Raw genomic sequence first — 27167 nt, 5'->3', positions numbered from 1 at the left:
GGCTTTTAAAAACTTGGATTTATTCTAGAAGGGAGTCATATGGGAAGGAAGGGTCTAATATTAAATGGAAAGGCAGAGAATGAAAATGTTGACAAATCTGGGTATAAGGTTTAAGCAGAACTATCTTTCCTGATCTATTTGATGCTCACCCCATCCCCAGATCTTCTCTAGGCTTCTCAGTGGCTACTTAGTTTTCTGTTTTAATTTTATTAGATGGTGCAAAAAAAGTAATTGCGGCTTTTGCCAGTGAAATGAACCAAATTAATATTAACATTTTAAAAATAGATTTTATTTAGATTGGTTTTAGGTTCACAGAAAAATTGAATGGAAATGTAGAGGGTTTCCATGTACTCTCTCACCCCATATGCACAGCCTCCCCAACTATTATCATCCTGTACCAGTTAAGTACATTTGTTATAATTGGTGAAGCTGTACTAACATATCATTATCACCCAAAGTTTATAGTTTGCATTAGGGTTTACTGTCAGTGTTGTATGTTCTATGGGTTGATAAATGTATACACCATTAAAATATCATACAGAATAGTTTCACTGCCCTAAAAATCCTCTGTGCTCTGCCTTTTTATTTTCTCTTCCTCCAAACCTCTGGCAACTGATCTTTTTACTATCGCGGTAGTTTTTTTTACCTTTCCTATAATGTCATGTAGTTGAAATCACACACTGATTCCAAGCTTTTTAGATTGGCTTCTTTCACATAGTAATATACACTTAAGATTCTTTCATGTCTTTTTATGACTTGATAGCTGTTTTTCTTTTTTTGTGGGGAGAGGGGGCGGGGATTGATTAACATTCTGTTGTCTCGATGTACCACAGTTGATTTATTATTTTCCCTACTGAAGGACATCTTGGCTGCTTCCAAGTTTTAGCACTTATGAATAAAAGTTGCAATAAACATCTGTGTGCAGGTTTTTATGTAGATGTAAGTTTTCAACTCATTTGGGTAAATACCAAGGAGCATAACTGCTGGGTTCTGTGGTAAGAGTATATTTAGTTTTGTAAGAACTGCCAAACTGTCTTCCAAGTGGCTTTGCCATTTTTCATTCCTACCGCAATGAATGAGATTTTCTGTTGTTCTACATGTTTGCCAGCACTTGGTCTTGTTAATGTTTTGATTTGGACCCTTCTCATAGATGTGTATGGAACCTTATTGTTGTTTTAATTTTTAATTTCCTAATGACACGATGTTGAGCATCTTGTCATATGCTTATTTGCCATCTGTATCTTTTTGGTGAGGAGTCTGTTCATTTTTTAATCAGGTTGTTCATTTTCTTATTTTGAGATTTTATAGATCTTAGTATATTTTAGATATTAGTCCGTTATTAGATATGTCTTTTATAAGTATTTTTTCCCAGTCTGTGGTTTCACTTCTCATTTCACTTGACAGTGTCTTTAACAAAGCAGAAATTTTTCATTTTAATGAAGTTCAGCTTATCAATTGTTTTGTTCATGGATACTAACATTGGTGTTACATTTAAAAAGTTATCACTAACTCAAGGTCTTCTGGCTTTTTAAAGGTGTTATTTTCTAAGAGTTTTATAGTTTTGCATTTTACATTGAGGTCCATCATCCATCTTGAATAAATTTTGGTGGAAAGTATAAGGTCTCTGTCTAGATTATTATTTTTTCATGTGGATGTCTAGTTGTTCAGCACCGTTGGTTCAAAAGACTGTCTTTTCTCTCTTGTATTGCCTTTGGTCCTTTGTCAAAAATCAGTTCACATATGTATGTAGGTCCATTTCTAGGCTCTTCATCATGTTTCACTGATCTGTTTGCCTACTCTTTTGCCAGTATTACACTGTCTTGATTATTCCAGCTTTATAGTAAGACTTGAATTGAGTAGTGGCAGTTCTTCAGTTTCGTTCTTCTTCAATATTGGGTTGACTATTCTAGGTCTTTTGCTTCTCCAAGTAAACTTTAGAATCAGTTTGTTGATATCCACAAAATAACTTGGCTAGGATTTTGATTGAGATTATATTAATCTATAGATCAAGTTGGCAAGAACGGACATCTTGACAGTATTGAGCCTTTTCTCAAATTAACATGGAATGACTATTTATTTCTTCTTTGAATTCTTTTATTAGAGTTTTATAGTTTTCCTAATATAGATCTTTTACATATTTTTTAGAATTATACTTATGTCATTTTTGGAGGTTCTAATGTAAATGGTATTATCTTTTTAACTTAAAATCCCACTTGTTCACTGCTGGTATATAGGAAGGCGATGCGACTGACTTCCATATATCAGTCTTCTATCCTGTAGTCTTGCTATAGTTGCTTATTGGTTCTAGGAGGTTTTTTTTCTTTTCTTTTTTCAATTTTTGTGAACTCTTTCAAATTTTCTACATAGACAATCTTATCTGCAAAGATAGTTTTATTTCTTCATTACTAATCTGTATACCTTTTATTTCAGATATATTAGCTAATTTCTCAAATGTTGAACCAGGCTTGAATACTTAATATATATCCCTCATTTTTGTCATTTGGCCTATAATTCTTTTTATACATGGTTAGATTATATGGATAGATTTGACTTGCTAGTATTTTGTTGAGGATTTGTTTTCTTTAAACCACATTTCTTTTAAAAAATAGTTTTTAAAAAGTGTTACATGTTATTTTAGGAAATTTGGACTGAGAAGTAAAAAAGAGAAAAGTACTTGTAATTCCACCATTCACAAATAATCACTCTCCAACATTTTGGTATTTATTCTGATCTTTTATAATGAAAATCATAACGATAACAACCGCAATAGTAAATATCATTATATTGTTTCATTGAGTAGATAGAGATCCAATGGTGCCCTGTTAACAAAGTAGAGGTGATGAAAGGAAGTGAAGATACAAATGACTGCTTTTGACTGGAGGCTTCTGAAAAAGATAAGAAAGATAGCTTAATGAAGAGTTTAAATGTTCACTTCAGTAAACTTTTTTTCTTTCACTCTCAACACCCCATTGTAAAATCTGCTCAAGTCAGGCTTCTCATTCTGTCACTGAGGATGACATCACTGGGAATGTTGGTAGTGGAATGCTGTTCAGAGTTTATGTCCATCATGTTTCTATGCTGCTGAATAATTTTCTAAGTCTTGTGGGTTGGCAGTTGTTTTACTCACAAATAGTGGCTATTCCACCCATACACAAGACATAAGAAATGGGAGATCTTACTGTCCATTGAAAAACCCTTGATCTCCTTGTTGATGAAGTTTTCCCTTGCCTGCCCTCACTGGAGCCTGGCCTAAGCTTGGAAGGAGCTCTCTTGGAGTACAATGTAGGAATAAATGCTGGAGGCTAAACAGAAGCCTTAGCTATGAACTTCCCAACTTGAAGTTTCCATAGACACTGGCAAGTGGGGAGGATGCTGCACTGTGGGAGTATGGACAGCTCATAGCATCTGAAAAAATTCCATTTCCTGCTTTTTCTTTTTTCTGTTTTAGAATAATAGCCTTTCAAATGAGGAAGAGGGAAGTGAAAATACTTTCTGGGGAGGTATTTAGAGTCTTCAAACTCTATTTTATGCAGTCTACAGTTTTTAAAGCTATTTTTGGAGTAGTCTCCTTAACATCTTGCAGGAATTTGACTTATAGTCCTGTTACTGGAAAGGGGTCTCAATCCACACCCCAGAGAAGGTTCTTGGATCTTGCTCATGAAATAATTCAGGGCAAGTCCACAGAGTAAAATGAAAGCAAGTTCATTAAGAAAGTCAAGGAATGAAAGAATGGCTACTCCATAGGCAGAGCGGCCCCAAGTGTTGCTGGTTGCCTACTTTTATGGTTATTTCTTGATCATATGCTAAGCAAGGGGTGGATTATTCATGCCTCTCTTTTTTCAGACCACATAGGGTAACTTCCTGACATTGCCATAGTGATGGTGGGACTGTAATGGTGCCATGTTGATGGGACTGTCATGGTGAGGACCACCAGAGGTCACTCTCATCGTCATTTTGGTTTTAGTGGGATTTGGCCACCTTCTTGACTGCAACCTGCTTTATCGGCAAGGTCTTTATGACCTGCTTGTGCTGACCTCTTATCTCACCCTGTGACTTAGAATGCCTAACCTGCTGGGAATTCAGCCCAGTAGGTCTCAGCCTTATTTTACCCAGCCCCTATTCAAAATGGAGTGGCTTTGGTTTAGACACCTGTGACAGAACAAGTGTTTCTGAAATCTTCAGTGTAGATTTGGATGCTTCTCATTTGAGTAGGTTCTTGTTCCTAGCCCTGACTATTATTCTTAGTTCATCTCATTAATACCTTTCTAAAACAATTTTTTAATCTCTCTCCTCTCTTTCTCTATCTCTTTCTGTCCTTCCTTACCTTCCTCTCTTTCTCCCTTCCTCTTCCCCTTCTCACTCTCTCTCCCTCCCTTTTCTTCTCTCTCTCTCTCTCCCTTTCTCTCTCTCTCCCTCCCTTTCTCTCTCTCTCCCCCTCGCCCCCCTTCTCTTTTTCTTCCAACAGGGTCTCATTTATAACTCATTGGAAATCATGAGTTATAAAAGTACATTGGACTGGACCAGAGGAAACTTTCTAAACCTAACTTTCTTATTGTATTTCTCTGTGGCTTTTTTCCCCCTTCACCTACATTGGACCGGACCAGAGGAAACTTTCTAAACCTAACTTTCTTATTGTACTTCTCTGTGGCTTTTTTTCCCTTTCACCTTAAAATTAGAAGGTTGGAGTCAGGTGTTCACTAGATAGTTCTGACCATACAGTGGTCAAATTTTTCAAATTGCAGTGCTATGTTATAATTTCAATAAAATGCTATGTTTAACCATATTGCGCTTTACCCTAATGCAACTATAACAAAGATGTATCAGCTTGATTAAACTTACATGCTAAAGGTTTTGATATCTTAGATTGGAAAATGCTTATTTGTTAATTAGAGAATGAGAGTGGGAAGAAGGCATAAAGGTTTTAAATAGATTCTTTTTTCTTCAGTTTTCATTTGTGACCTGATCTATATAAAATACAGGGTCATCTTGAAAACCCTATGTAATAAAGCCATGGGAAATAGAAAATTTTTAAATCCATGACTTTTTCACCTGCTGTTGTCTGGCCCACACCTTTGCTAAGTGAGATGTCAGCTTCGTAACTCACATGTGTATGTGAGGTCAAGTAAAATAGGTTGCGAGTCAGTTTTTATTATGATATTCATTTTTAGTTACTTGAAACCATTAAGAGAATTTCTCAGGCATTCAGAAAAGTTCATCCCTTAGTGAAAAGGTTTGGTTTCTGAGAGAAGATCCTAGTCATTTAAGACCCAATTTATTTCAGGAGTAGAGATCCATTGATCAGTGATCACTGTAAAGCATACTAGCCCTAAAATATATACACTAAAAATGAAGAGGAATTACATAAACACAAATCACAGTTCTCAATCGGATACAGAATTTACAGGGACATTAATAACATTTAACACTCCTTCCCATTTTTTCCACCACCAGGGAGAGAGTACCTGTGGAGAATGTATGAGGGCCTGTGTCACTTAGTCACTTGATGTGTGAGCAGATACAAGTCATACAAGGCCTTATTTTGCACTGATGTCCTTAGCAGTGTTATAAAAGTGTTATAAAAGCTGCTTAAGGTATCAAGCTCCTTTCAGTTTTTAAGACGCTAATTAAAAATGGCCTAATCTGCTACCCCCTCCTTTAGGCTTTCTCTTTCTCAGTCTCCTTTCTTAAGTTTTCCCAGTTTGACTTTTCTTCTGACAGACTTTTATACTGAACAGAGAACCAGACTGAGAACAAGATTGGAGTCTTTCCCTCTTCTATGGGTCTGCAACTGTGTCCGTTTCCTGATGTGTAAAAAGAAGGGGTTCATTTAGATGACAACTACTTTCTCTTCCAGTTCTAAAATCCTCTGTTGGCCTTTCTTCTGCCTTTCTCCTTTTGTCTACAGTTTCCTTCTTCCCTGCTGCCTATCTCAGCTGCTCATAATGTGTGTAGTTGTTTTAAAATCCTCATAAAATAAACATGGTTGTGAAGAAACATCAATAAATGCAGTTCCTGGTAAAATTTGGAGTTTAGAAGTTCTCATTTTGAAATTTCTCACTTTGTTAGCCTTTCTTACGCCCTAAGCATAAATATAGCTAGCAGTTGTATTTTCTTTGGTTTGCAGTTGTTATAAAATAAAATAATAATATGTGTGCACCCATTATAGTAAAAATTTAAAAGCTTGATATTATCCAGTATTGGCAAGGGTGTAGGAAAGTACTTACTTTCATACATTGTTGTAGGAATGTAATGAATACATCTTTTCCAGAAGGCACCTTGGCAGTGTGAACTAATATTTTTAGAGTATATGTCTGTTGACTAAGTGGCTCTAAACATCTTTAAAGAAACTAATATGCAAATATTAAGAGAGAGAGCCAAGGATGTTTATAGCTATGTTGTTTATAATAACAAAAATTTGGAAATATCCTGTTTTTCCATTAAGAGAGGAATGGTTGGATAGCAGATAGCTACACACACACACACACACACACACACACCCCCTCACCCTCCATCTCCGTATCATACAGATAGTAAAAATAATAGAATGAAGTTGATCTGTATGCACAAACATATTCTAAGTAGAAAAACAAGACGACAACCATATTTTCACTATGATCCATTTATATAAAACTACTTAGTTGTCTATATACAGAGACTTGCTCTGTCATCTAGGTTATAGTGCAGTGGTGCAATCTTGGCTTACTGCAACCTCTGCCTTCTGGATTCAAGCAATTCTCCTGCCTCAACCTTCCAAGTAGCTGGGAATACAGGTACCTGCCACCATGCCCGGCTAATATTTTGTATTTTTAGTTGAGACAGGTTTTCACCATGTTGGCCAGGTTGGTTTCAAACTCCTGACCTTGAGTGATCCACCCACTTCAGCCTCCCAAAGTGCTAGGATTACAAGTGTGAGCCACTGCACCCTGCCTCATTTTTTACTATATGTACTCATCGTATATATTACTGGTATAAAAGTGAACAAAACCAAAAGGAAAAAAGGATAAGAAAATACTCCCTGAAGAATGAAAAAAGCAAAAAGATTAGCAGGAAATGCATCAAAGATATTAGGGGAACATTGTTTTTAGGATATTCCCAAAACTTCAGGGTCAGATAGGATCCATGATGTGTATTTTGGCCAGGGCTGTGTAGTACTAACTCTGCCCTTTTGTTTCTTTGTATGTTCAACTTATTCTTTTTATTTGTGTCTGTTCTATAGGTGACTCGGGACCAAATGAAGATGTTTATACAGCAGGAATTTAAGAAAGTTCAGAAAGTGATTGCCGATGAGGAGCAGAAGGCCCTTCATCTAGTGGACATCCAGGAGGCAATGGCCACAGCTCATGTGACTGAGATACTGGCAGACATCCAATCCCACATGGATAGGTTGATGACTCAGATGGCCCAAGCCAAGGAACAACTTGATACCTCTAATGAATCAGCTGAGCCAAAGGCAGAGGTAAAGGAAAAGCCCATAATTACTAGTAGCAAGAGAAATAGGAGGAAACTGATGCCATATTTGTTAGACCCCATGTGGTCCCTGAACATGAATGAATTGAAAGCTAGGTAGGGTATAAGTGTTTTACATGATGTGTAAACTAGTATGGAAGTATTGGCCACTGGTGCATTCAGTGGCTGGGCCTAGCAAATTATTTATCCATCATTACTTTAAGGAGCATAGTCAGTGGGAGCAGATACTAATCACAATTAAGGAAGTAAGCCAAAAATCACAGCCAGAGAAGAGGACAAGCGATAGACCCTAAGTTGTGAAATGAACGACTTGGGCTGAGTAAGAACAAATCATGAAGTAGAGCATAAAGCAGGCCAGAATGAAAAATGTTGGACTTACTTTGCATGTAGTGAAAGAGTATCTCAAGCTGGTTGTTACATGCAGCCAGCTGAATAAATTGGGGGCATAACTGCTGGATTAAGAGTGGCATGTCCACTAGGGCATTGTAAGATTGAAAAAAAAAAACTGAGTGAAAGATACAAGGTAAATGCTGAATCACTATACAAATGTTAGTTGTCATATTCATTGTTATTTTGTAACAGAAATAAAAGGGTCTTAGGCATTTTACTAAACAACATACTTAGGCATTTTGAATGTACTTTGAAAAAATTATTTAAGATAACCATTTTAAAAAAAAGCTGGGCTTAGTGGCTAATGCCTGTAATCCCAACACTTTGGTAGGCTGGAGTGGAAGGATTGCTTGAGCCCAGGAGTTTGAGACCAGCCTGGGCAATATAGTGAGACTGTGTCTACAAAATGAAATTAAAATTAAAAATTAGCCAGCATGATGTCACTTGCCTGTAGTCCCAGTTACTCAGGAGGCTGAGGTAGGAAGATTACTTGAGCTTCGGAGGTTGAGGCCACAGTGAGCTGTGATTGTGCTGTTGTACTCCAGCCTGTGTGACAGAACAAGATTCTGTCTTAAAAAAACCAAAAAAACAAAAAACTTAAATTTCAGCCATGAGAGAGAGGCTACTGTTCTTCAGATTTCATAGCATTATGTTGACAATTCTAGTCAAGTAATGCCAGATAGGTTTAAGGAAGGTCCTTCTAGAAGAAATCCTAGGAGAGTCCTGTGGACTTTCTAGGGTTGTTGCTGACTCAGCAAGTGCAGGCTTAACTGAAGTCCTGCCTTGGCTTGAGAGAGCCTGGCCACAGAATAAACTGGCCGGTAGAAGAGCCAAAGTAATCCAGGAGGCAGGTATTTCCTAGCTATTCTGACAGGAAATGTAAGAAACCATTGAAAGGTATCTGCTGTACCCAGCTAAGGCTTTTGATTAATTTTCATCAATGTATGAAAAGAGTAACTTTTCATTTTGTTCTCTCCATAATTGAGAAATTATGTGCCTAAATAAGTTTCTAGATAGGCAAGAGAGCATTTTATATTCATCATTTCATTTAATCCTTATGTCAGCATTCATTAACTCCATTTTACAAATGGGATATTTAAGATGCAGAGAACTGCAGAGATACTGACCCAGTGTCATTTAGTTAGTAGAAAATAGAGCCAGGGTTTAGATTGAAGTCTGTCCTATTCCAGTGCCTGTGCTTTCCCCTTACTATATGACATATGCTAAGCATCCCATCTGTATGTGTGGGAAAAATGAGAAGAATCCATGTTCTAGACAGCTTTGCATACCTTTACAATGCAGTTTGTGTCTTAATAAACAAAAGGATCAACCAGAGTTAATTCAAGGGATCAACAGCATAACTTTGTCCACAATTCCCATTCAGTTTGACCCCTTCATTTATTCTGTGTATTGATTAGGTTGTTTCTTGAAAAATAAAAGTTTAATTTTGGCTGAGCATGGTGGCTTATGCATGTAATCCCAGCACTTTGGGAGGCCAACGTGGGTGGATCACCTGAGGTCAGGAGTTTGAGACTGCCCTGGCCAACGTGGTGAAACCCTGTCTGTACTAAAAATACAAAAATTAGCTGGGTGTGGTGGCAAGCACCTGTAGTCCCAGCTACTCGGAAGGTTGAGGCAGGAGAATCGCTTGAACCCAGGAAGCGGAGGTTGCAGTGAGCCAAGATTGTAGCCACTGCACCCCAGCCTGGGTAACAGAGTGACACTCCATCTCAAAAAAAAAAAAAAAAAAAAAAAAAAAAGTTTAATTTTGAGGTTTATTTTTCTCTTTTATTTTCATTTTAATCTGTGAATTTAGTCCTTCTCCAATATGAACTGTTCTTTAAGCACCTCAACTGTACTATGCTTGTTAACTGTGTTGGAATTACTCTTAGAAGGATGCAAGAGCTGACAAGGCTTAAGGATCAGGCTGCAGACAAAATAAGCTATTACAAACAGAGGGTAGCGTTCAGCCACTAGAGTGTTTATAGAGAGCTGTTATCATTTAATAGCCTCTTGTTCCGTTAACCTGGTAACTTATTGGTGAGAGCAAATATCCAGTACCTGTCGTTCACTCAGCAGAGGAATTCTGTTCTTTGCATGGTATAGAATTTATCAAAAATCACCTGCATTTTGAATTCAGCTAAAAGACCACCCCCAACATTTTATTATAAAAAAAGTTTAAACATACAGCAAAGTTGAAAGGATTTTACAGATTATACCCATGTACCTACCACCTAGATTCTCCTATTAACATTTTGCCATACTTGTTTCATTATATAACTAGCCACCTTTCCAGTAAATCCATTTTATTTTTGGCATATTTAAAGCAAATTGCAACTTCTGGTTCTGAGCAAGATGGAGTAAACATACTCAGTTTTACTCCTTTCACTTATTACAGTAGAACCTCTGGGCAAAAATACTGAAATCATCTACCAAAAGACTCTTGAAGGTGGAGGAAAAAATGGCATACTGATCCAGGACCTTGGGATTTGAAGGAATACAAGGCAGTGGATTCCCTGGTGTTTTCTTTACTTCCTATATATCCTAACCTGGATGTTTACAAACCGGAAACACTAATACGCACAGACAAAAAAGAAAAAAAAGAAAAGCCTGCTTCTAGAGGCAAACATCATGAAAAAAGTGGCACTGCTCCTCAAGCTCAATTGGCACTGCAGTAGTGGAGCCAGCGAGTGAAACTCACTTATTTTATATACTTCCTGTGGTAATGAGGTGTATTTCTCTATGGAGCTTGTGGGTGAAACTCTGACTTCTACCTTTGGCCCTGATTCTCTCAGTAATGAGTGGTACTCATCTCTCGTGCATCTGTAGGTAGAACTCTGACTTCTGCCCTACTTTGCAGTAATAGTACAGAGGAAGTTGTACCTCTTCGTTTCGGAGACTGTAGATAGGGCTCTAACTCCTCCCTCTCACCCCTGCATTAACTAGGCTATTGACTTGCCCAGCTGAGTCAGTTATTGGAATTTTATATTTTTCTCCTGCCCTGTAATGAGTTGGTTCCCCTCTTCCTCCCCAACTAGCTCTGTGGAGAATGTAGAATGGAGTCCTGTCATCTAAGTGGGGCAGACAAGAATAGCACTGTAGAGGCTTTATAAACTTAAGGTGACATGTGAACCCTAGTTCAAAAAAGTGATCCAGGACATGCCTTTTGAATCTAAACAGGTTGACTGCTATAAAATAGAAGATTTAAATGGGAACTAGATTTTTATAATATAACTCAACATGTCCAGGATATAGACCAAAGAACCAATAAAAACCTCAATTCTGGAAAGCCAAGGCAAGAGGATCGTTTTAACCCAGGAGGTCGAGGCTGCAGCAATCTGTGTTCACACCACTGTACTCCAGTATGGGTTACAGAGCAAGATCCTGTCTCAAAAAATAAAATAAATGAAAATCTCTCAATTCTAAGAAGAAAAGAGAATTGATATATGCCAACTCTAAGTTGGTATAGATGTTGGAATTATCAAAGATTTTAAACCTGCTATTATAAGAATGTTTCGGTGAGCAATTATAAGTACTCTGGAAATAAATGAAAATCTCAATAAAGAAATAAAGATATTAAAAAGTACCAAATGAAAATTTTAGAACCGAAAGATGCCCTTACCAGCACCAAAAATTCACTGGATGAGCTGAATGGCAAATTGAAGGAAATATTTGGTGAATTTGAAGATAGTCTGATACTGATCCAATCTAAACAACAATTAAAAAAACACATGGAAAAAATAATTGAACTGAGCTTTAGGGACTTTTAGGACAATGATGAAAGCTACAGGTCACCAGTGTCTAATAAGGTGGAAAAGAATGTGGAGCTGAAAAAAAAGTTTGAAGTAATAGTGTCTTAAAATGTCTAAAATTTGGCTGAAAGACAAACCTACAGATTTAAGAAGCAGAATGAACCCAAGCAAGTTAAAGAAATCCATACCCAGATGCATCAGAGTCAAACTTCTGAAAACTTATGGTAAAGAAAAGAAATCTTGAAAGCAGAGAAGCTAAAGAGAAATGACACATTAGGCATGAATGAACATATGTCTCCATTTATAAGTCTGTTTTTACATACTCTCAGAAATGGTTCATGGTTTCCATTTAAAGGTCTTAATGGCTTTTGTTAATTTTTTTCCTAGTTATTTAATAATATTTTCAAAACTATTGAAAATAGAATTGTTTTTAAATTTATTTTTCATTTTATGTTAATATATAAAAATATAATTGGTTTTAAATATTAACCTTATATCTTGTAACCTTGTCAGATTCACCTATTAGTTATAATAGTGGTTTTATAGATTTTTTAGGATTTTCTATATCAGCAATTATGCCATCTACAAATAGAGACAGTTTTACTTCTTTGTTTCTAATCTTTATGCTTTTCATTTCTTTGTCTTATTGCAGTGGCTAGAACCTCTAGCGCAATGTCTAACATAAACGGTAAAAGTGGACATCCTTGCCTTGTTCCTAATCTTAGAAGGAAGGCATTCAATATATTACTATTAAGTATGATTTTTTTTGTAGATGCCTTTTATCAGGTTGAGGAAGCGCCTTTCTGTTCCTAATGTGCTCAGGGCTTTTATACAAATTGATGTTGACTTTTGTGAGATATTTCTTCTGCATCTCTTTAAATGATCATAAGCATTTTTTTTTCATTATTCTGTTGTAATGGTTAATCATGTTGGTTCATTTTACAATATTAAACCAACCTTGCATTTCTGAGATAAACCCCCATTTGGCCATGATGTATTATCTGGGTTCAGTTTGCTTATATTTTGTTCAGGAGTTTTGTGTCTTTGTTCATGAGGAATATTGGTCTGTATATTTTTATAATGCCATTGTCAGGTTTGAGTATTAGGGTTTCTCATGAAACAAAATGAGAAGTATTCCCTTCTCCTTTATTTTTTTTTCTTACTCTTTTTTGCCGAATTTAGTTACATCATTTTATAAAACTTTAAAGCCAACTATTTAAAAATAGTGTGTAGTGAGCATTTTTGTCTTTTGTTCAGTTTGGAAAGGAGAATACTGAATTGCAATGATATAATATTGGAAAAAATATGTTCAGATGGATAAACCATTAAAAATGATACATGCATATGATGACCATTTATTTTAAACTTAAAACATATATTTGTACTTTTTTTTTTATTCAGAGGCAAGGTCTTTGAAAGTATAGGTTTGCTAATTAGAGTTAAATGTCATGTTTCTGGCATAAACCACACCCAAATTTGCACCATTTATAAAGTCCAATTGCAGACTCTCTATAGTGAGGGTGATACCATTCAAAGCAAGCTGAATGCACAATCTTAGTTCTTATAACTTATTTTTCTAGTATTTTGCGTGTGTTTCACCTATGTCAAAATTGACAGCAATTTTTAAGTAATTCATCTTTATTAAATACTGTGGATGCATTCAACTTGGTTTTTATGTGAACAAGTTATCTCTCTTGCACTCACTTTTTGTTATTTAGTTAAATGTGTCATCATTACAAGTTCATATAAACAGCCCTGTTTGATTCTTAGTGGTCAACATTTCCACTGGTAGAGGTAGAAATGGGAAGTTGCACAAGAGTGCAGTCTGCCAACCAAGAGCATTCATAATATCTTTGTTAAGGATTTGGGAGCACTGCTTAATCTAACAAGTCATTTAAATGGAAGTTGGTATTTAATAGACTGTTTCTTCTGATATTCTCTGAAACCAGAATTCACTTGTAATAGGAGTAGAAGTTAATCTTAAACCCTATGTATATCTTGAGTAATTATTTACTGTGAAATAATTACTTGTGCTCTGTTAAGTGCAGTAAATACAGAAATGAACAAAACACAAGTTTCTGTTCTCAAGAAGTTGAAATCCAAAGAGGGACGCATTGTTTGATGTTGTCATTGTCAGTTTTCTTCTTTAAGTACTAGTGTAGAGTGGCAAACCCTTCAGATGTGGGGGAAAGGAGGAGGATTAACTTACTCAAGATGTTAGTGAAGAAGTTTCTGAGTAAGGCTTGATCTTAAAGGATAGATAGTAATTAGCTAGATTTTTGGAATAGGGATGTGCATTTCAGGTAACAGGAACAGCACATGCACATCTTGTACTAGCAAGATTAGCCCTCCTCTCTGGGCCAACTTATAATTCATATGTGTGTGTGTTTTCTTGCTTTGTAACAGTGACCATTGTTTCTGAAAAGAAGCATACATGTATAAGCAATAGAATTGGACGAATATAGAGCAAAACCTTGTGTCCCATCTTTTCTGTCCTTCCCTGCTCTCCCCTAGAAATGTTACTAACAATTCAAGGAAAGTAAAATAATGGCTGCCATTATTGAATGAATACAAGGTACTAGTCATTTGCTTAGTGTTTTACACAGATTTTCTCATTTATTTTAATCCATATGGTGACCCTTTGAGGTAAAAACTAGGATCTTCATGTGCAGATGGAGAAACTGAACCTTGGAAAAGTAAATTGCCAAAAGCTTCACTGTTGGGATTAATGAACCAGAATTTGAGACCATGTTTGTATATTATAACTCAGAAACCCCCTGTCTATTAATCATTACACGAAAGTATGTGATTTTGAGGAGGACTTGCTCTAAATAATGGGAGAAAGTTTAGGTATTTTTTCCATAAAGTTCTCTTAGGCAATTAGGCTTAAACATCCAAAAATAATTGAAAAATTTGTGTTGAGATTTAATTGTGTCATTCATAGTTATGTAACTCATATTAACCTTAAATTATATAACTTTTTTCTTGGTATATTATAGTTCCCATGAGACATACCATATGATAAAAATGCAAAGAAAGCTTCCATCATCCGTATACCGTCCCTCTGCCACTCACCCTACTTCCCTCTAGTTGGAGTGTGGATAATTAGCGCCCTCCCCACTATTGCAGATCCTTAACAGTCTGCTAAAAATGCCCTTCTTATTCAACCTCAAATGGCTAGTCTGATTTAAATCACCTTTCTGACTGCAGCTGTACTTGACAGGCTTGTACCCTGGCAGTCTCCCTTTACCTCAGTCATGCTCAACCCCACTTTCCCTCAGTTCCAATGCTATACCACCTTCTGTGCCCTGCTCAAAACATCCATGTGCACATCCCCATTCTCTAGTTCACAGAACTCAAAGTTCCTTGAACAAGACATTTTTAAACACTTGCCTTTGCTCTTACTAGTTCCGTGCTCTTCCCACTTTTCTCTGTTGTCAGTCTGGGAAAATACTATTTATCCCTAAAAGTGGCAATATCAATGTTACCTTCTCTGTGTGAAGCTTTTCCCACGTTCTCCAGGAGAGACAGCATTTATAACTTCCCTGCTGATTATCATATTATTCTGTTTATGTCTTTGGTATTATCCTTAATACATTTAGTAATAGTTCGTTTTCTTTCTGCCTGTTTCTTGTGCTCCTGACTGGAAGATCCTAGAAGGTTAGATCATTACAGGTGATTTTTTTTCCCTTAGTTAGCATATATATAGTAGCTTCTTAATGAATTATATGAATTATTACTGATACTGATAAATAACCTTTGTTAAATGCATCCTGTGTCACAGGCACTGTGTTTGATGGTTATAAGCATAATTTCATTTAATCCTCATACTTATCCTGTGATACAGAGATAATTATTACCCCATTTTACAAATTAGGAAATTGAAGTTAAGAAAGGCAAAATAATGTGAGTAGGCTAATACATCAGTAAAGGGATGGGGTCAAGACTTGAACCCAGAACACCTGACTTGAGAGCTCATTCTGCCTTATACCAGTAGGAACCATTCATTGATTCATTCATTCATTCTCTGAGGAGTACAATGAGAATGTACATTCTCTATTAGGACTATCCCTGAATGGCCAAAAAGAAGGATATAAAAGATATGCTGACACCAAAAGGTGAGTGAGGTCCCTTGGGAAAGGCTTGAAAGTTATTTGAAAAATCTCATTTGATCACAGAAGGAAGCTCAAAGGAATCTGCTGTGTTCACTTCTGATAAAGTTAGGTTGAGAGAATGCTATACCTGGAAAAACAATGTTCACCCACTGTTTTTGAAAAGTGGACAAGAAAAAGAAGAGCCATTGTTTGGCTGAAGAATGATATGGATCATCAAATGTCAGAACTACCCTCTTACAGAGGAGAAGACCAAAATCCAGATTAATTAATGTTGCCCAAGGATACATAACTAATAAGTAACAGAACTTAGACGAGAACCCCAATTTCCTGAGTCCCAGTTCAGTGCCCTTTACACCACAGTGTTCTTTACTTTTGAGTTGCTGTGTTCATGTTTGACGAAAAATGCTAGAACAAGGCAGAAATGAGTCTTTGAAGGAAACAGCTTGACACTTTTCGGACTGGCTAGCTTTTGCCTAAGACCTGCCTCTATTTTGGGGTTCCCAGTTTGCTGAGAACTAAATACTGCCAGCCATACAAATCAAAAGGCAAGGCTTTTATTTAGGCCTCCTAGGTCTGTGCATTCACTTCTCTGCTCTGCTTCCTGGTGCAAATTATCAGTTCATCTCCACTGAGCAGTTTGAACACAGGATTATATTAGCTCTTGTCTTAGCCCTTAGATGTCTGTTGGTTTGTCTCTGTTACAATAAATGTATAGTCTGTGCATTCAGGTTGGGAGAGGAGAGGGAAAAGAAAGAAATCTAACTGTACCAACAAAGATTTCTAATACTGTTTCTTTCTGTTTGTCTTTCAGGGCGATGAGGAAGGACCCAGGTAAGATCACATTATTGTTGCTTGTCTTTTCTTATAATTGAAGTAGAGTGACGTTTGTGGCCTTTTAGTACTCCATGAAATATGGACAATCAAGGAACAGCACAGAAAAGGGATCTCTATCTTAAGCCCGGGATTTGAAGATCTTATTTTGTAAGACTCCCATTTCCCTCTCATCTTTGTCATTTCCTGCCTGTAACCTTAAGATAAAGGTAGACTTTAGCGTATATAATGACAGTAACTTTGCTGTATTCTTTTGTACATTCAGAATACCTTGTTAAGAAGAATAGGCACTACATTTAAATGGTAATGTAGTATCATTATGATAATGGTAATGGTATCAGGTAAACTGACTAGATAAATTTTTGTATTGTTCTTTCTTGATTGGAATTGGATTGATTTTTTTAAATGGGCTCTAGGTCTAGTATTCTTTATTTCTGATCTATAATATCTTTGTATCTGACCCAAGACACCTTATAATGAATCCTAGGATACAGGTATACAAATAGGAAAAAAAATGTTCCATTGTGCTTCTGTATCGCCACAGTTGAATACAGTTTAAAGGTGCATTTTATTATGGTCTCAGCCTGGCAGTTAACCTGGACTGTGGTTTACCCACCCTTCCTGTCATTTTCCTCAAGCAGTAAAAACAGACTTTGGGAAAAGCTACAGCAGTGTCATCAACACAATTGAGGAATATTTGTACAAAGTAAAATGCAATGTCCAGATGGGTCCCATCTGTCACATAGAATAAAGATTGTTAAGGCTGGGAAGTATCAGAATGGTCATCCAGGCCACTGCTATTCAAACTTTATTTTTAGCAGAAGCACCCTTTTTTCAAATGGACTTTAAGCAGGACCTCAATGTGTAAAAAGCAATTTTCCTCTGGCTAAAGTTGGGACAGCATTCATTGGTGAACCTTCCATCTTCATCACAGTAGACCCTAAGGAGCTTTTGCAGAGACCTAGCATTCCTCATTTTGAAAATCACTATCAAGTCCCTCATTAAAAGAAGCTAAATGAATTGTCAAAGGTTACCTTACTGGAAGCAGGATTTGATTTGTTTTGTTTGTGTGTTTGCTTTTTGCAAACCAACAAAAACAGTTTCCTCTCTTTTTTCCTTTTTCTTCCCTGTATCCTGAGCCTCTTTCTTAGTGTCAAATGTTGTCCCATATCTGCATCTCCTGGTTTGTTCTTCCCTTGGAAGCTATAGTTTTTAACATCTGCTTGGGAACCAGAAGATCTTATCCAGCCCCTTGTCTACTATGGCTAAAGCCACAGGCACCCAACTTTAAAAGGTGTAGGTACCTTGCATCAAACCCACAGGGTTTTAGGGAACCACTTCAGAATCCATCTTCCAACCATTCTCAGGAACAGGCTTCTTCTGTGTTGTGGTTCTTTTCCTTCCTTCCTCATTCTTCACTCCCTTCCTTTTGTTCATTTAACATATATTTGTGACCTACTATGTGTGTGGCACTGTGCTACATCCGGGACATATGATGGTGACTAAAGCAGACATAGTTCCTACTCTTGTAGATCCTAAGTCTAGTGGGAGGGGTAAACACTGGGTAATTATGCAGTTGGGAATGTGTTCTGATAAGCTTAGGCTACTTTAGGAAGGGCTCCTAAGTTAGTCTTGGAGGATAAGGGGAGGCTTACCAGAAAAGGTTATATATAAACAGAGGTCTGAAAAGGGGAGAAGGCAGATGAAGGAGGAGCAGGGGTTGGTTGTTCTAGGCAGAGTAAACAAATTGTATACAAGCTCCAGACAAAAGAAGAGGGGAAGAAAGACAGCAGAGCCCAGATCCTTTAGGGCCTTATAGACTTCTTAAGGCATTTGAGCACTACACTGAAGGCAGTGGGAAGCTATTAAAGAATTTTAAACAGGAATTAACCTGAATAGGTTTGCATTTTAGAAGTGTCTCCTATGTAGGAAATGCATTGGAAAATGCATTGGAGGTAGATCAAGAGCCTGGGAGACTTCCAGGCACAGTGACGTGCGCCTATAATTCCAGCTACTCAGAAGGTTGAGGTGGGAAGATTACTTGAACCCAGGAGTTTAAGAGCAGCCTGAACAATGTTATAAGACTCTGTCTCTAAAACTAAGTAAATAAAAAATAAATTTTAATGACTGAAAAATAAGGAAGAGCCTGGGAGACTACTTAGACTAGGTTAGCAATGATGGGAACCTAAATCAGTATCTTCTAGTTATTGGTCAGGTTTTCATCATTTTGCACAGACCTTTGGTTTAGATGTACTTTAAACTCTCCTTGGCCCTCCACCATTTCTCTCAAGATTAGTTCTAGCTCCTTAAAATCCAGTCCAGTCAGAGCCCTAGACTTTCTTTCCCACAAAAAGAGTTCAAACAAGACCATGTTAAAGAAAATACCTTGGCAGAAGTAATGTGTAGGCTCCACAGGATAGCAGTGACATTTCTGTCTTGGGAGAGCTGGATTAGGATGAACACACTCATCTTTATAGCCACATGTGAGAGTCACACTGATGAGAAGAACACAAGGACCATATGAAGACATAAACTCCCTTAAAGATGCTATTCAGTGTGAGATACTGGCTTTGGAGTTTAATTGCAGATACCTTTGTATCATTTTGACAAGATAATTGAGAGGCATAGAGTTTCCTTCCTTGCAACCAAGATGTCAGGCTGTCTCCCTCAAGCCAGGCTGCTATGGAGGTCAGCAGGGAGTCCATTGGACTAGGACTTGACAGAACCCTTTTTGGTACAATAAGTACTTGAAGTGCGTGTTCTGATTTGTCGGAGGAGTTGTCAAATTTTCTTTTTTAACCTTTAAATTCCTACTTGTTGGTTCTATTCATTTTATTTGTTTTGAACTACCATTTGGCTTAATTTATTCTGATTAACCCTTTAGGGAAAATTGCCTTTGATCTGAAATTTTTCTCATTTATGATATATACTTTACCATTTCAACAAGCCAAATAGAATTGTGTTCCAAAGACTTCTGTATTGATGGCAGTACTAAATGAGAATTCAATGTATAAGGAAGGCAGAAAGGAAGTGTGGGAGTCCCTACACAAGGGATGGATGAGAAACGAAGCTGGAGACGCTGAGTTCCAGTTCTTCTTGGATCATTATGCCTGTGTCTCCATTGCTAGCATTCTTTTTGCACAGCCACCTCTCCACTGTATACATAGAAGTCCAGAGAGAATTAGATTCCATCCAGTCTCCGTGGTGGAAGGAAAAAAGAAAAATTCCTGTCCTATGGAAACATATTTGTCTATAATGAATCTTCCTCCTTTTCTACTAGCTGGAGTGTCTTGCCTTGTTTCCTCTTTTCTGTTTTGATTTCCCAAGCTGTTTGATATGAGGGGACCAGATGTTGTGCTTTTAGTCATGTCTGTTCCTTGCCTGAATTTCATTGTGAAGTTATTCTGCTAATTTACAATAATAATTATAGCTACCATTTATTGACAGTTCATTATGTCCAAAGTGCTTTATATGTATTCTAATATAAGCTGCATACAAACCCCATGATGTAGTTATTATCCCACTTATCAAATGAAGAAGTTAATGCTTGGAGAGATTAACTTGCTTTAGATCACATGGCTAGTAAGTGGCAGAGCATGACTTGAATCTAATGTGGCTTCAGAGCTTAACCACCAAGTGCTCTCAGCCACTATTTGGACTATCTCCAAAATGCCAGCATGCTTCTCTCTGTGACCCTATACAAAAGCCAAGAGGATTCACACACAGTCCTCAAAACATCACTTTGGTCTTGTTCCTCTAACCTGGGAGTTCTTTAATTGCTTTGACATTGAATTGCTGTGACCTCTGTTTTCTGCAAGTTGCTTCCCCTCTCAGACTCTGTCATTATATAGGGAATGTCTTTGTCTCATTCTCATGCAGTATCCTCTGAGGGTTAGCAGAAAAAGGGGTGCTCCCTGGGGAGCAGCTGACCGAGCTTTCTTTTGACTCCGCAGAATAGCTACCTGTTGCCTCTCAGTGTGGCAGATTACTCCTCAAGTCCATGATACACAGTCATACAGCTGGCAAGAATGCTTAGAGGGCATGGAGAAGCAAAAGTCCTAATATGTAGGACATGTGTATTAACTACTGTGGAGTTTAAGAGGGTATCTTTGACTTTGGGAGGCCGAGGCAGGCAGATCATGAGGTCAGGAGATCAAGTCCATCCTGGCCAACATGGTGAAACCCCGTCTCTACTAAAAATACAAAAATTAGCTTGGCGTGGTGGCACTTGCCTGTAATTTCAGCTACTCAAGAGGCTGAGGCAGGAGAATTGCTTGAACCAGGGAGTGGGAGGTTGCAGTGAACTCCACTGCACTCCAGCTTGGCAACAGAGTGAGACTCCGTTTAAAAAAAAAAAAGAGGGTGTCTTTGAAGTCCAGAATATTTTTTTTTTCTAAGCAAAAAAGCAATTTACAGTTTTGGCAGCAATTTTCTGTCTTCTCTGTGCTATTATGGGAGATCTTGTGTTCACTCCCTCACAGATTGACTCCTTGTCTACTCCTGCTGGAGCCTGCTGAGAAGTAATATATATTTGAGGAGAGGGGGTGGCAATAGGATCTGTTGGTGGAAAAGCTATTGTGTAGTGGGAGGAAGTCAGAGAGGGAAAAGACCCTTAAACTCTTGTGCTTAGACAAGAAGGAGCAAGATCAGGATTAGATTTTGATTTGCTATTGAGGTTTTCTGTAATTTTTTTAACCTAAGAGGAAAATGGCTTTTTTTAATAGTCAGCCATACTTGGAACTTTTGTAGAATTTTTCATCTTCAAAGCTTACTGTTATTCAGGCAAAAATCTGCTGCTGAGATCAGTGTGAATCTGACCCATACTGATTCCGTGATCAAACAGGAAGCATGTTCTGGAGTAGGAGCTGAAGGAGAGTCAGCAGACCTAGCTTCTATTTTTGATTCTGTCCGTAACTGACTGTGTGACCTTGGGCAAGTCATTTAACCTCCTTGTACTCTATTTTTATTTCCCTGTAAATACTAGCCTCACCCCTCTCCACTCTTTCCTCCTCCTAGTTATGGGAATATCCCTGTGAGGAGGAGCACAAGTCTTTTATCAAATATGGAGTGGAAACAACCTGCTTATAGATTCCATAATTTGGTAGATTTTTTTTTTCCTCAATTTTGTTTCTTTAAAAATTATCCTGGGTCTGTATGCTGGTTACTCTTTTTCCCCCTCTAAATGAATAACCCTATGTTCTTAGATGTGGCATTTCTCTTTCTATTTAGGTTTTAGAGGACTAAGTTACTGATACACTTGGGTTTCTTCTGTCTTTTGATTGCAAATTTGTGGTTTGGTGTTGCATTGTCTTACTTGCAGGAAGTCTATCTGGAAGCCGAAGAAAATGGCTGTGATACTTGTGACATGGAATGGAATTGTCAGGGCTGTTTATTATGCAGAGTGGGGTGCCAGCATCTAAGTTGGCCTTCAGCATATAGAGTCTTTTAACTGTCATGTTTCCCTATTATGCAACTTGAGCGGATTTTATTTTTCCATGTTGATAAGGATGTTTATCCCCCACTTAAGCCAGGTGAAAGTTGAAGCCACACTATGCATTGTGCTGCCTGTCTATACCCATAACATACCTCCTTGCTAAAATAATTGATTTTCAGAAATTTGCCTGTAAGAGTCACAGCTTTATTTTGTGCATGTTAGTATATTAACCAGAAAATCCATTCACAGCTGGAAACTTCAGCTGAAGTTCCTCTAGCTTATTGCATCTGCCTCCAACTGGAAATGTTGATTAGAAGCAGCCTATATTTTTAACATACATCTACCTACTTCATACTGCTAAGAGAAAAGGGCCCAAGAGGAGGGGGCATAGATATCACTTTGCATTCTGTGGTTTTACTCTAATCAACTTGTTTGCCATCCAGTACAGTAGTTATGATGGTTGGCAGGCTAACCTTGTTTATATATTTGGCCTCAGAACTTATCAGGATAACATTTACTACTAGGAGCTCTATTCCCTAACCTCTAGATGAGAAAGATTGCAGAGGAATTCTTTCTTTCAACAAAATCTTAGAGTGCCTAATGCCAGGCCCTCTGCTAGGCTTTGGGAATATGAAGATGACTAAGACTTTGTTCCTGCATTTAAAGATCTCAAAATCTAGTTTGAAAGAGAGCTAAATAAACCATTGATTGATTGATTGATTGCCAGAAACTTGCTCTGTTGCCCAGGCTAGAGTGTAATGGTATGATCACAGCTCACTGCAGCCTCAATCTCCCTGGCCTAAGCAATCCTCCCAAGTCAGACTCCCACCCCTATTGGTGAGTAGCTGGGACAATAGGTGCATGTCACCATGCCTGGCTAATTTTTTTATTTTTTGTAGAGATGAGGTCTCACTTTGTTGCCCAGGCTGGTTTTGAACTCCTGGGGTCAAGCGATCCTCCTGATTTGACTTCCCAGAGTGCTGAGAATACAGGCATGAGCCACCACATCTAGCCAACAATTTAAATTTTATATTTAAGTGTAATATAATAATTATTATCATGACAAATTATCATAGAGAAGCATTGCATGCCAACTATATGTGAGGAAGTATTTTAAACATTTATATATATTATCTGCTTCTCACAACAGTCCTAATAAGTGGTTAATATATTATTTTTATTTCTCATTTGAATGAAAAAACTAAGTTGCAGAGAGATTATACACTCATGAGGTCACACAGCTAAAAAGTGGTAGAGCCAACATTCTGACTCAAGTTGTCTAACTCCAGACTGCAAGTTCTTAACTACTACAATATAATGATTCTCTGAAAAGCATGTTGGAAATAGCATAGGCTCCACCTAACTCAGAATAAAGAATCAGAAAAGATAGCATTTCTTCTGGACCTTGACAAATGGATAGGTTTAGGCTTCTTCAGATAGAAAAAATAGGAAAGCTGTAAGCAAAAAAACCATTAAGTATAAAGGTTCAAGCGGTGAAAACACATGTCCTGCGAGGGGAATGGTGAATAACTGCATGACTGGCCTGGGACAGGAGACGAGACTAGAAGGTGGGTTGAGTCCAGCCTGTAAAGGCATGTTGAGACACCAAAAGTTGTTACCGTTTTCTATTACATTTTACCTCTTGACTACAGCATTACTCCCTTATAGAAGAAATGAACAGACTTCTGAATCTTACAGGTTTCTTCCTCTAATCACATCTCACGAATTTTTATGGGTAAATTTCTTTCTTTACATTTTTGTTTCCCTGTCAAAGTCTCACATCTTCTTATACTTAAAGGACAAATATGCTTTGAAGCATTTAAAGTATTCCCCTTTTGGGGTTTGCTCTTTTAGATGGAAAACTAAGCAACTGAGGTAAAGTAGTTGTAAAAGGGAGTTATCTATTTGATTTGTGTCTATTTTGATAACTCCTGCCTTCCTCTAATTTATTCTTTTCTTTTTCGACAACAACACGTTTATTACATAAAAGACATGCTGATATTCCATTCTGTTTCATCATTATGATCACTAATGTTGTTTGTGACCCACTAAAATGATTTCCCAGCCCATCAATGGGTTACAATCCATGGTTTGAAAAGCCCGGCAGTACATTTTATGCTAATCTGCCATGGATACAGGGTTACCACTGTCCGTGGTACCTTGGTGTGAACTAGAAAAAAGTGCCCTTTCCTAAAGATGTTTAATTCCATCTGCCAAAAAATTGTCATAATGTGCTGACTTTGTAAGACACTACTGTCATACGCCAGAGAATGGTTAAAAATAAATAAGTAAAACTTGATGTCAACATTATGAATGGTGTCCCTATTAAATAATGATGTTGTAAGCACTGACACAAAACTAGATGACAAAATAGGTTGGAGGTGCTTGTTCAATGGATAAATTATCTCAGAGTAGCTGTATACCAGGGATTTGTGGCAGCTCTTTTGCCTTCTTAGGTCCTTTCTGCTCATTTCCCTATTAGAGTAGCCAGATAAAATGCAGAACATCCATTTTAACTGGAATTTCAAATAAACAACAAAAAAATTTAATATAAATATGTGCTACACAATATTTGGAATATACTCATGCTAAAAATATTCATTATGTATTTCAAAATTGCTAAATGACTACATCTTAAATGTTCTTAACACAAAAAATAAGTATGTGAAGTCATGGATATATTAATTAGCTTAACATAATTGTTCCACAATATTTACACATATCAAAATATCACATTGTATATATCTATAAATATATACAATTATTATTTGTCAATAACATTTAAAATTAAGAAATAGTTAAAAAAACACTGGCTGTTATCTGAAATTTAAACTTAACTGGGCACCCTGTATTTTTATTTTTTTAAATTTCTTTTTCAATATTTTAAGTTCAAGGCACATGTGCAGAATGTGCAGGTTTGTTACATAGGTAAACGTGTGCCATGCTGGTTTGCTGCACAGATCATCCCATCCCTTATTAAGCCCAGCATCCATTAGCTATTCTTCTTCATGCTCTTCTTCCTCCCACCCCCAACCCTCTGACAGGCACCAGTGTGTGTTGTTCCCCACATGGGTCCATGTGTTCTCATCGTTCAGCTCCCACTTGTAAGTTCCTATGTTAGTTTGCTGAGGATAATGGCTTCTAACTTCATCCATGTCCATGAAAAGGACATGATTTCATTCCTTTCTATGGCTGCATAGTATTCCATGGTGTATGTATACCATATTTTGTTTATCCAGTCTATTATTGATGGGCATTTGGGTTGATTCCATGTCTTTGCTATTACAAATATTGCTGCAGTGAATATATGCATGCATGTATCTTTTTATAATGGAATGATTTATATTCCTGTGGGTGTATACCCAGTAATGGGATTCCTGGGTCAAATGGTATTTCTGGTTCTAGGTCTTTGAGGAATCGCCGCACTGTCTTCCACAATGGTTGAAGTAATTTACACTCCCACCAACTGGTTTTTCTCTGCAACCTCGATGCAATCTGTTATTCTGACTGGCATGAGATGGTATCTCATTGTGGTTCTCATTTGTTTCTAATGCTCAGTGATGTTGAGCATTTTCGTGTTTGTTGGCTACATGTATATCTTCTTTGGATAAGTGTGTGTTCATGCCTACTTTTTAATGGGTCTGTTTGTTTTTTTCTTGTAAATGTAAGCTCCATGTAGACTGTAAAAATTAGACTTTTGTCAGATGGATGGATTGGAAAAATTTTCTCCTACCTTCCTCTAATTTGAAGTCAAATTTGGAAAACACAGCAAGTCCTCACTTAACATCATTCATAGGTTCTTGGAAACATCAGCGTTAAGTGAAATGATGTATAATGAAACCAGTTTTACCATAGACTAGTTGATATAAGCAAGAAAGATTAATAAAACAAGATAATTGTTTATTCAGTTATTCCAGTTCAGAGTCATGTGTGGCTGGAACAGTTCAGGGCACAAGGTGGGAACCTCCCCTGGCCAGGTTTCATTGCCGGGCACTCATACCCACACTCACACCCACACTCACTCAGACTATGACAATTTAGACACACCAGTTTACCTAAGGTGCACATCTTTGAGATGTGGGAGGAAACCAGAGTACAGTACTTGGAGGAAACCCACATAGACATGAAAGAAAGTGCAAACACCACACACAGTAGCCAGGGCTGGGAATTCCCCCCCACCTTCTTTTTCCTAATCAACATTATAAAAAAAACAATGCTAAATGAAATTACTCTATTCAAGGACCTGCTGTAGTTTAGTTCCTTCTAAATTAATGGAGAAAAGCAATATTAAAGTATCGTCTTCCAAATAGATTTAAGGACATAGAGGTTTTACTTAAAAGGTAATCAAACAATTAAGTTGATGTGAAGGAATGCCACATTGGTCACTGAGTTAGATCCAATGCTGAGGAGTCTAGCTGCAGCCTAATTCTCTTCTTCCTTATTTGTCTTCATAGCTATTTTGGTCTAGCACTAAGCAGAATGGATTTTAGGAAGTCATACAACTTTAGTCTGTGTTTTAAGAATAAGTAAATTTGATGTCCTTGGTTATGCCCCTCCTCCCCAACCTGTGGACAGCCACAGCAAAATTGTTGGTGGTGGTATCTTTTTCATTTTAGGAGAAACCTGCTGGTCTTAAGTATCTTGTCACATTTATTCCCAGTGAGAGGCAGGCAAGAGGTCAGTAATTCCATTTTCCCAACAACTTTCATGGATTCTTCCCTTTTTTTTTTCTTTGTAGCTCTATGTCACTGAACTGCAGTCACCTCTTTATCCAGAAACTGAAACAGCAGGCATCTGTAACTCATGCTGACAGCACATACTCACCGAGTTTTTTGTTTGTTTTTTTTCTTTTCAAGATGATGTGAAGTTTAGAGTCAATGAGTGCAGATTTTCTTAAAATTAGAACTGTAGGGAGGTGGCTTCAAAACTTTAAGAAAGGTAGCCAAAGACTGAGTTAAAACTGGGGTACCGGGCGCGGTGGCTCACGCCTGTAATCCCAGCACTTTGGGAGGCCGAGGCGGGTGGATCATGAGGTCAAGAGATCAAGACCATCCTGGTCAACATGGTGAAACCCCATCTCTACTAAAACTACAAAAAATTAGCTGGGCATGGTGGCGCGTGCCTGTAGTCCCAGCTACTCAGGAGGCTGAGGCAGGCGAATTGCCCGAACCCAGGAGG

The 27167-nt window shown here is 37.5% G+C and overlaps 1 protein-coding gene and 1 long non-coding RNA gene across 2 annotated transcripts in view; one reads left to right on the top strand and one right to left on the bottom strand.

The window, feature by feature from the left end:
• Positions 1 to 27167, bottom strand: part of LOC119471608 — a 192577-nt gene that overhangs the window by 19118 nt on the left and 146292 nt on the right. The gene's annotated exons all lie outside the window — the stretch shown is intronic.
• The window catches only part of TRIM44 (tripartite motif containing 44), a 129072-nt gene that overhangs the window by 52505 nt on the left and 49400 nt on the right, over positions 1 to 27167 (top strand). Inside the window, exons 3-4 of the mRNA XM_017530507.1 lie at positions 7217 to 7456; positions 16536 to 16555. Of these exons, the coding sequence (XP_017385996.1) occupies positions 7217 to 7456; positions 16536 to 16555 (260 nt within the window). The remainder of the gene's footprint in view (positions 1 to 7216; positions 7457 to 16535; positions 16556 to 27167) is intronic.

This window comes from Cebus imitator, unplaced genomic scaffold, assembly GCF_001604975.1.
Source record: "Cebus imitator isolate Cc_AM_T3 unplaced genomic scaffold, Cebus_imitator-1.0 Scaffold66, whole genome shotgun sequence".
Lineage (NCBI taxonomy): Eukaryota > Metazoa > Chordata > Mammalia > Primates > Cebidae > Cebus > Cebus imitator.
This window is presented reverse-complemented; position numbering and strand designations above follow the sequence as displayed.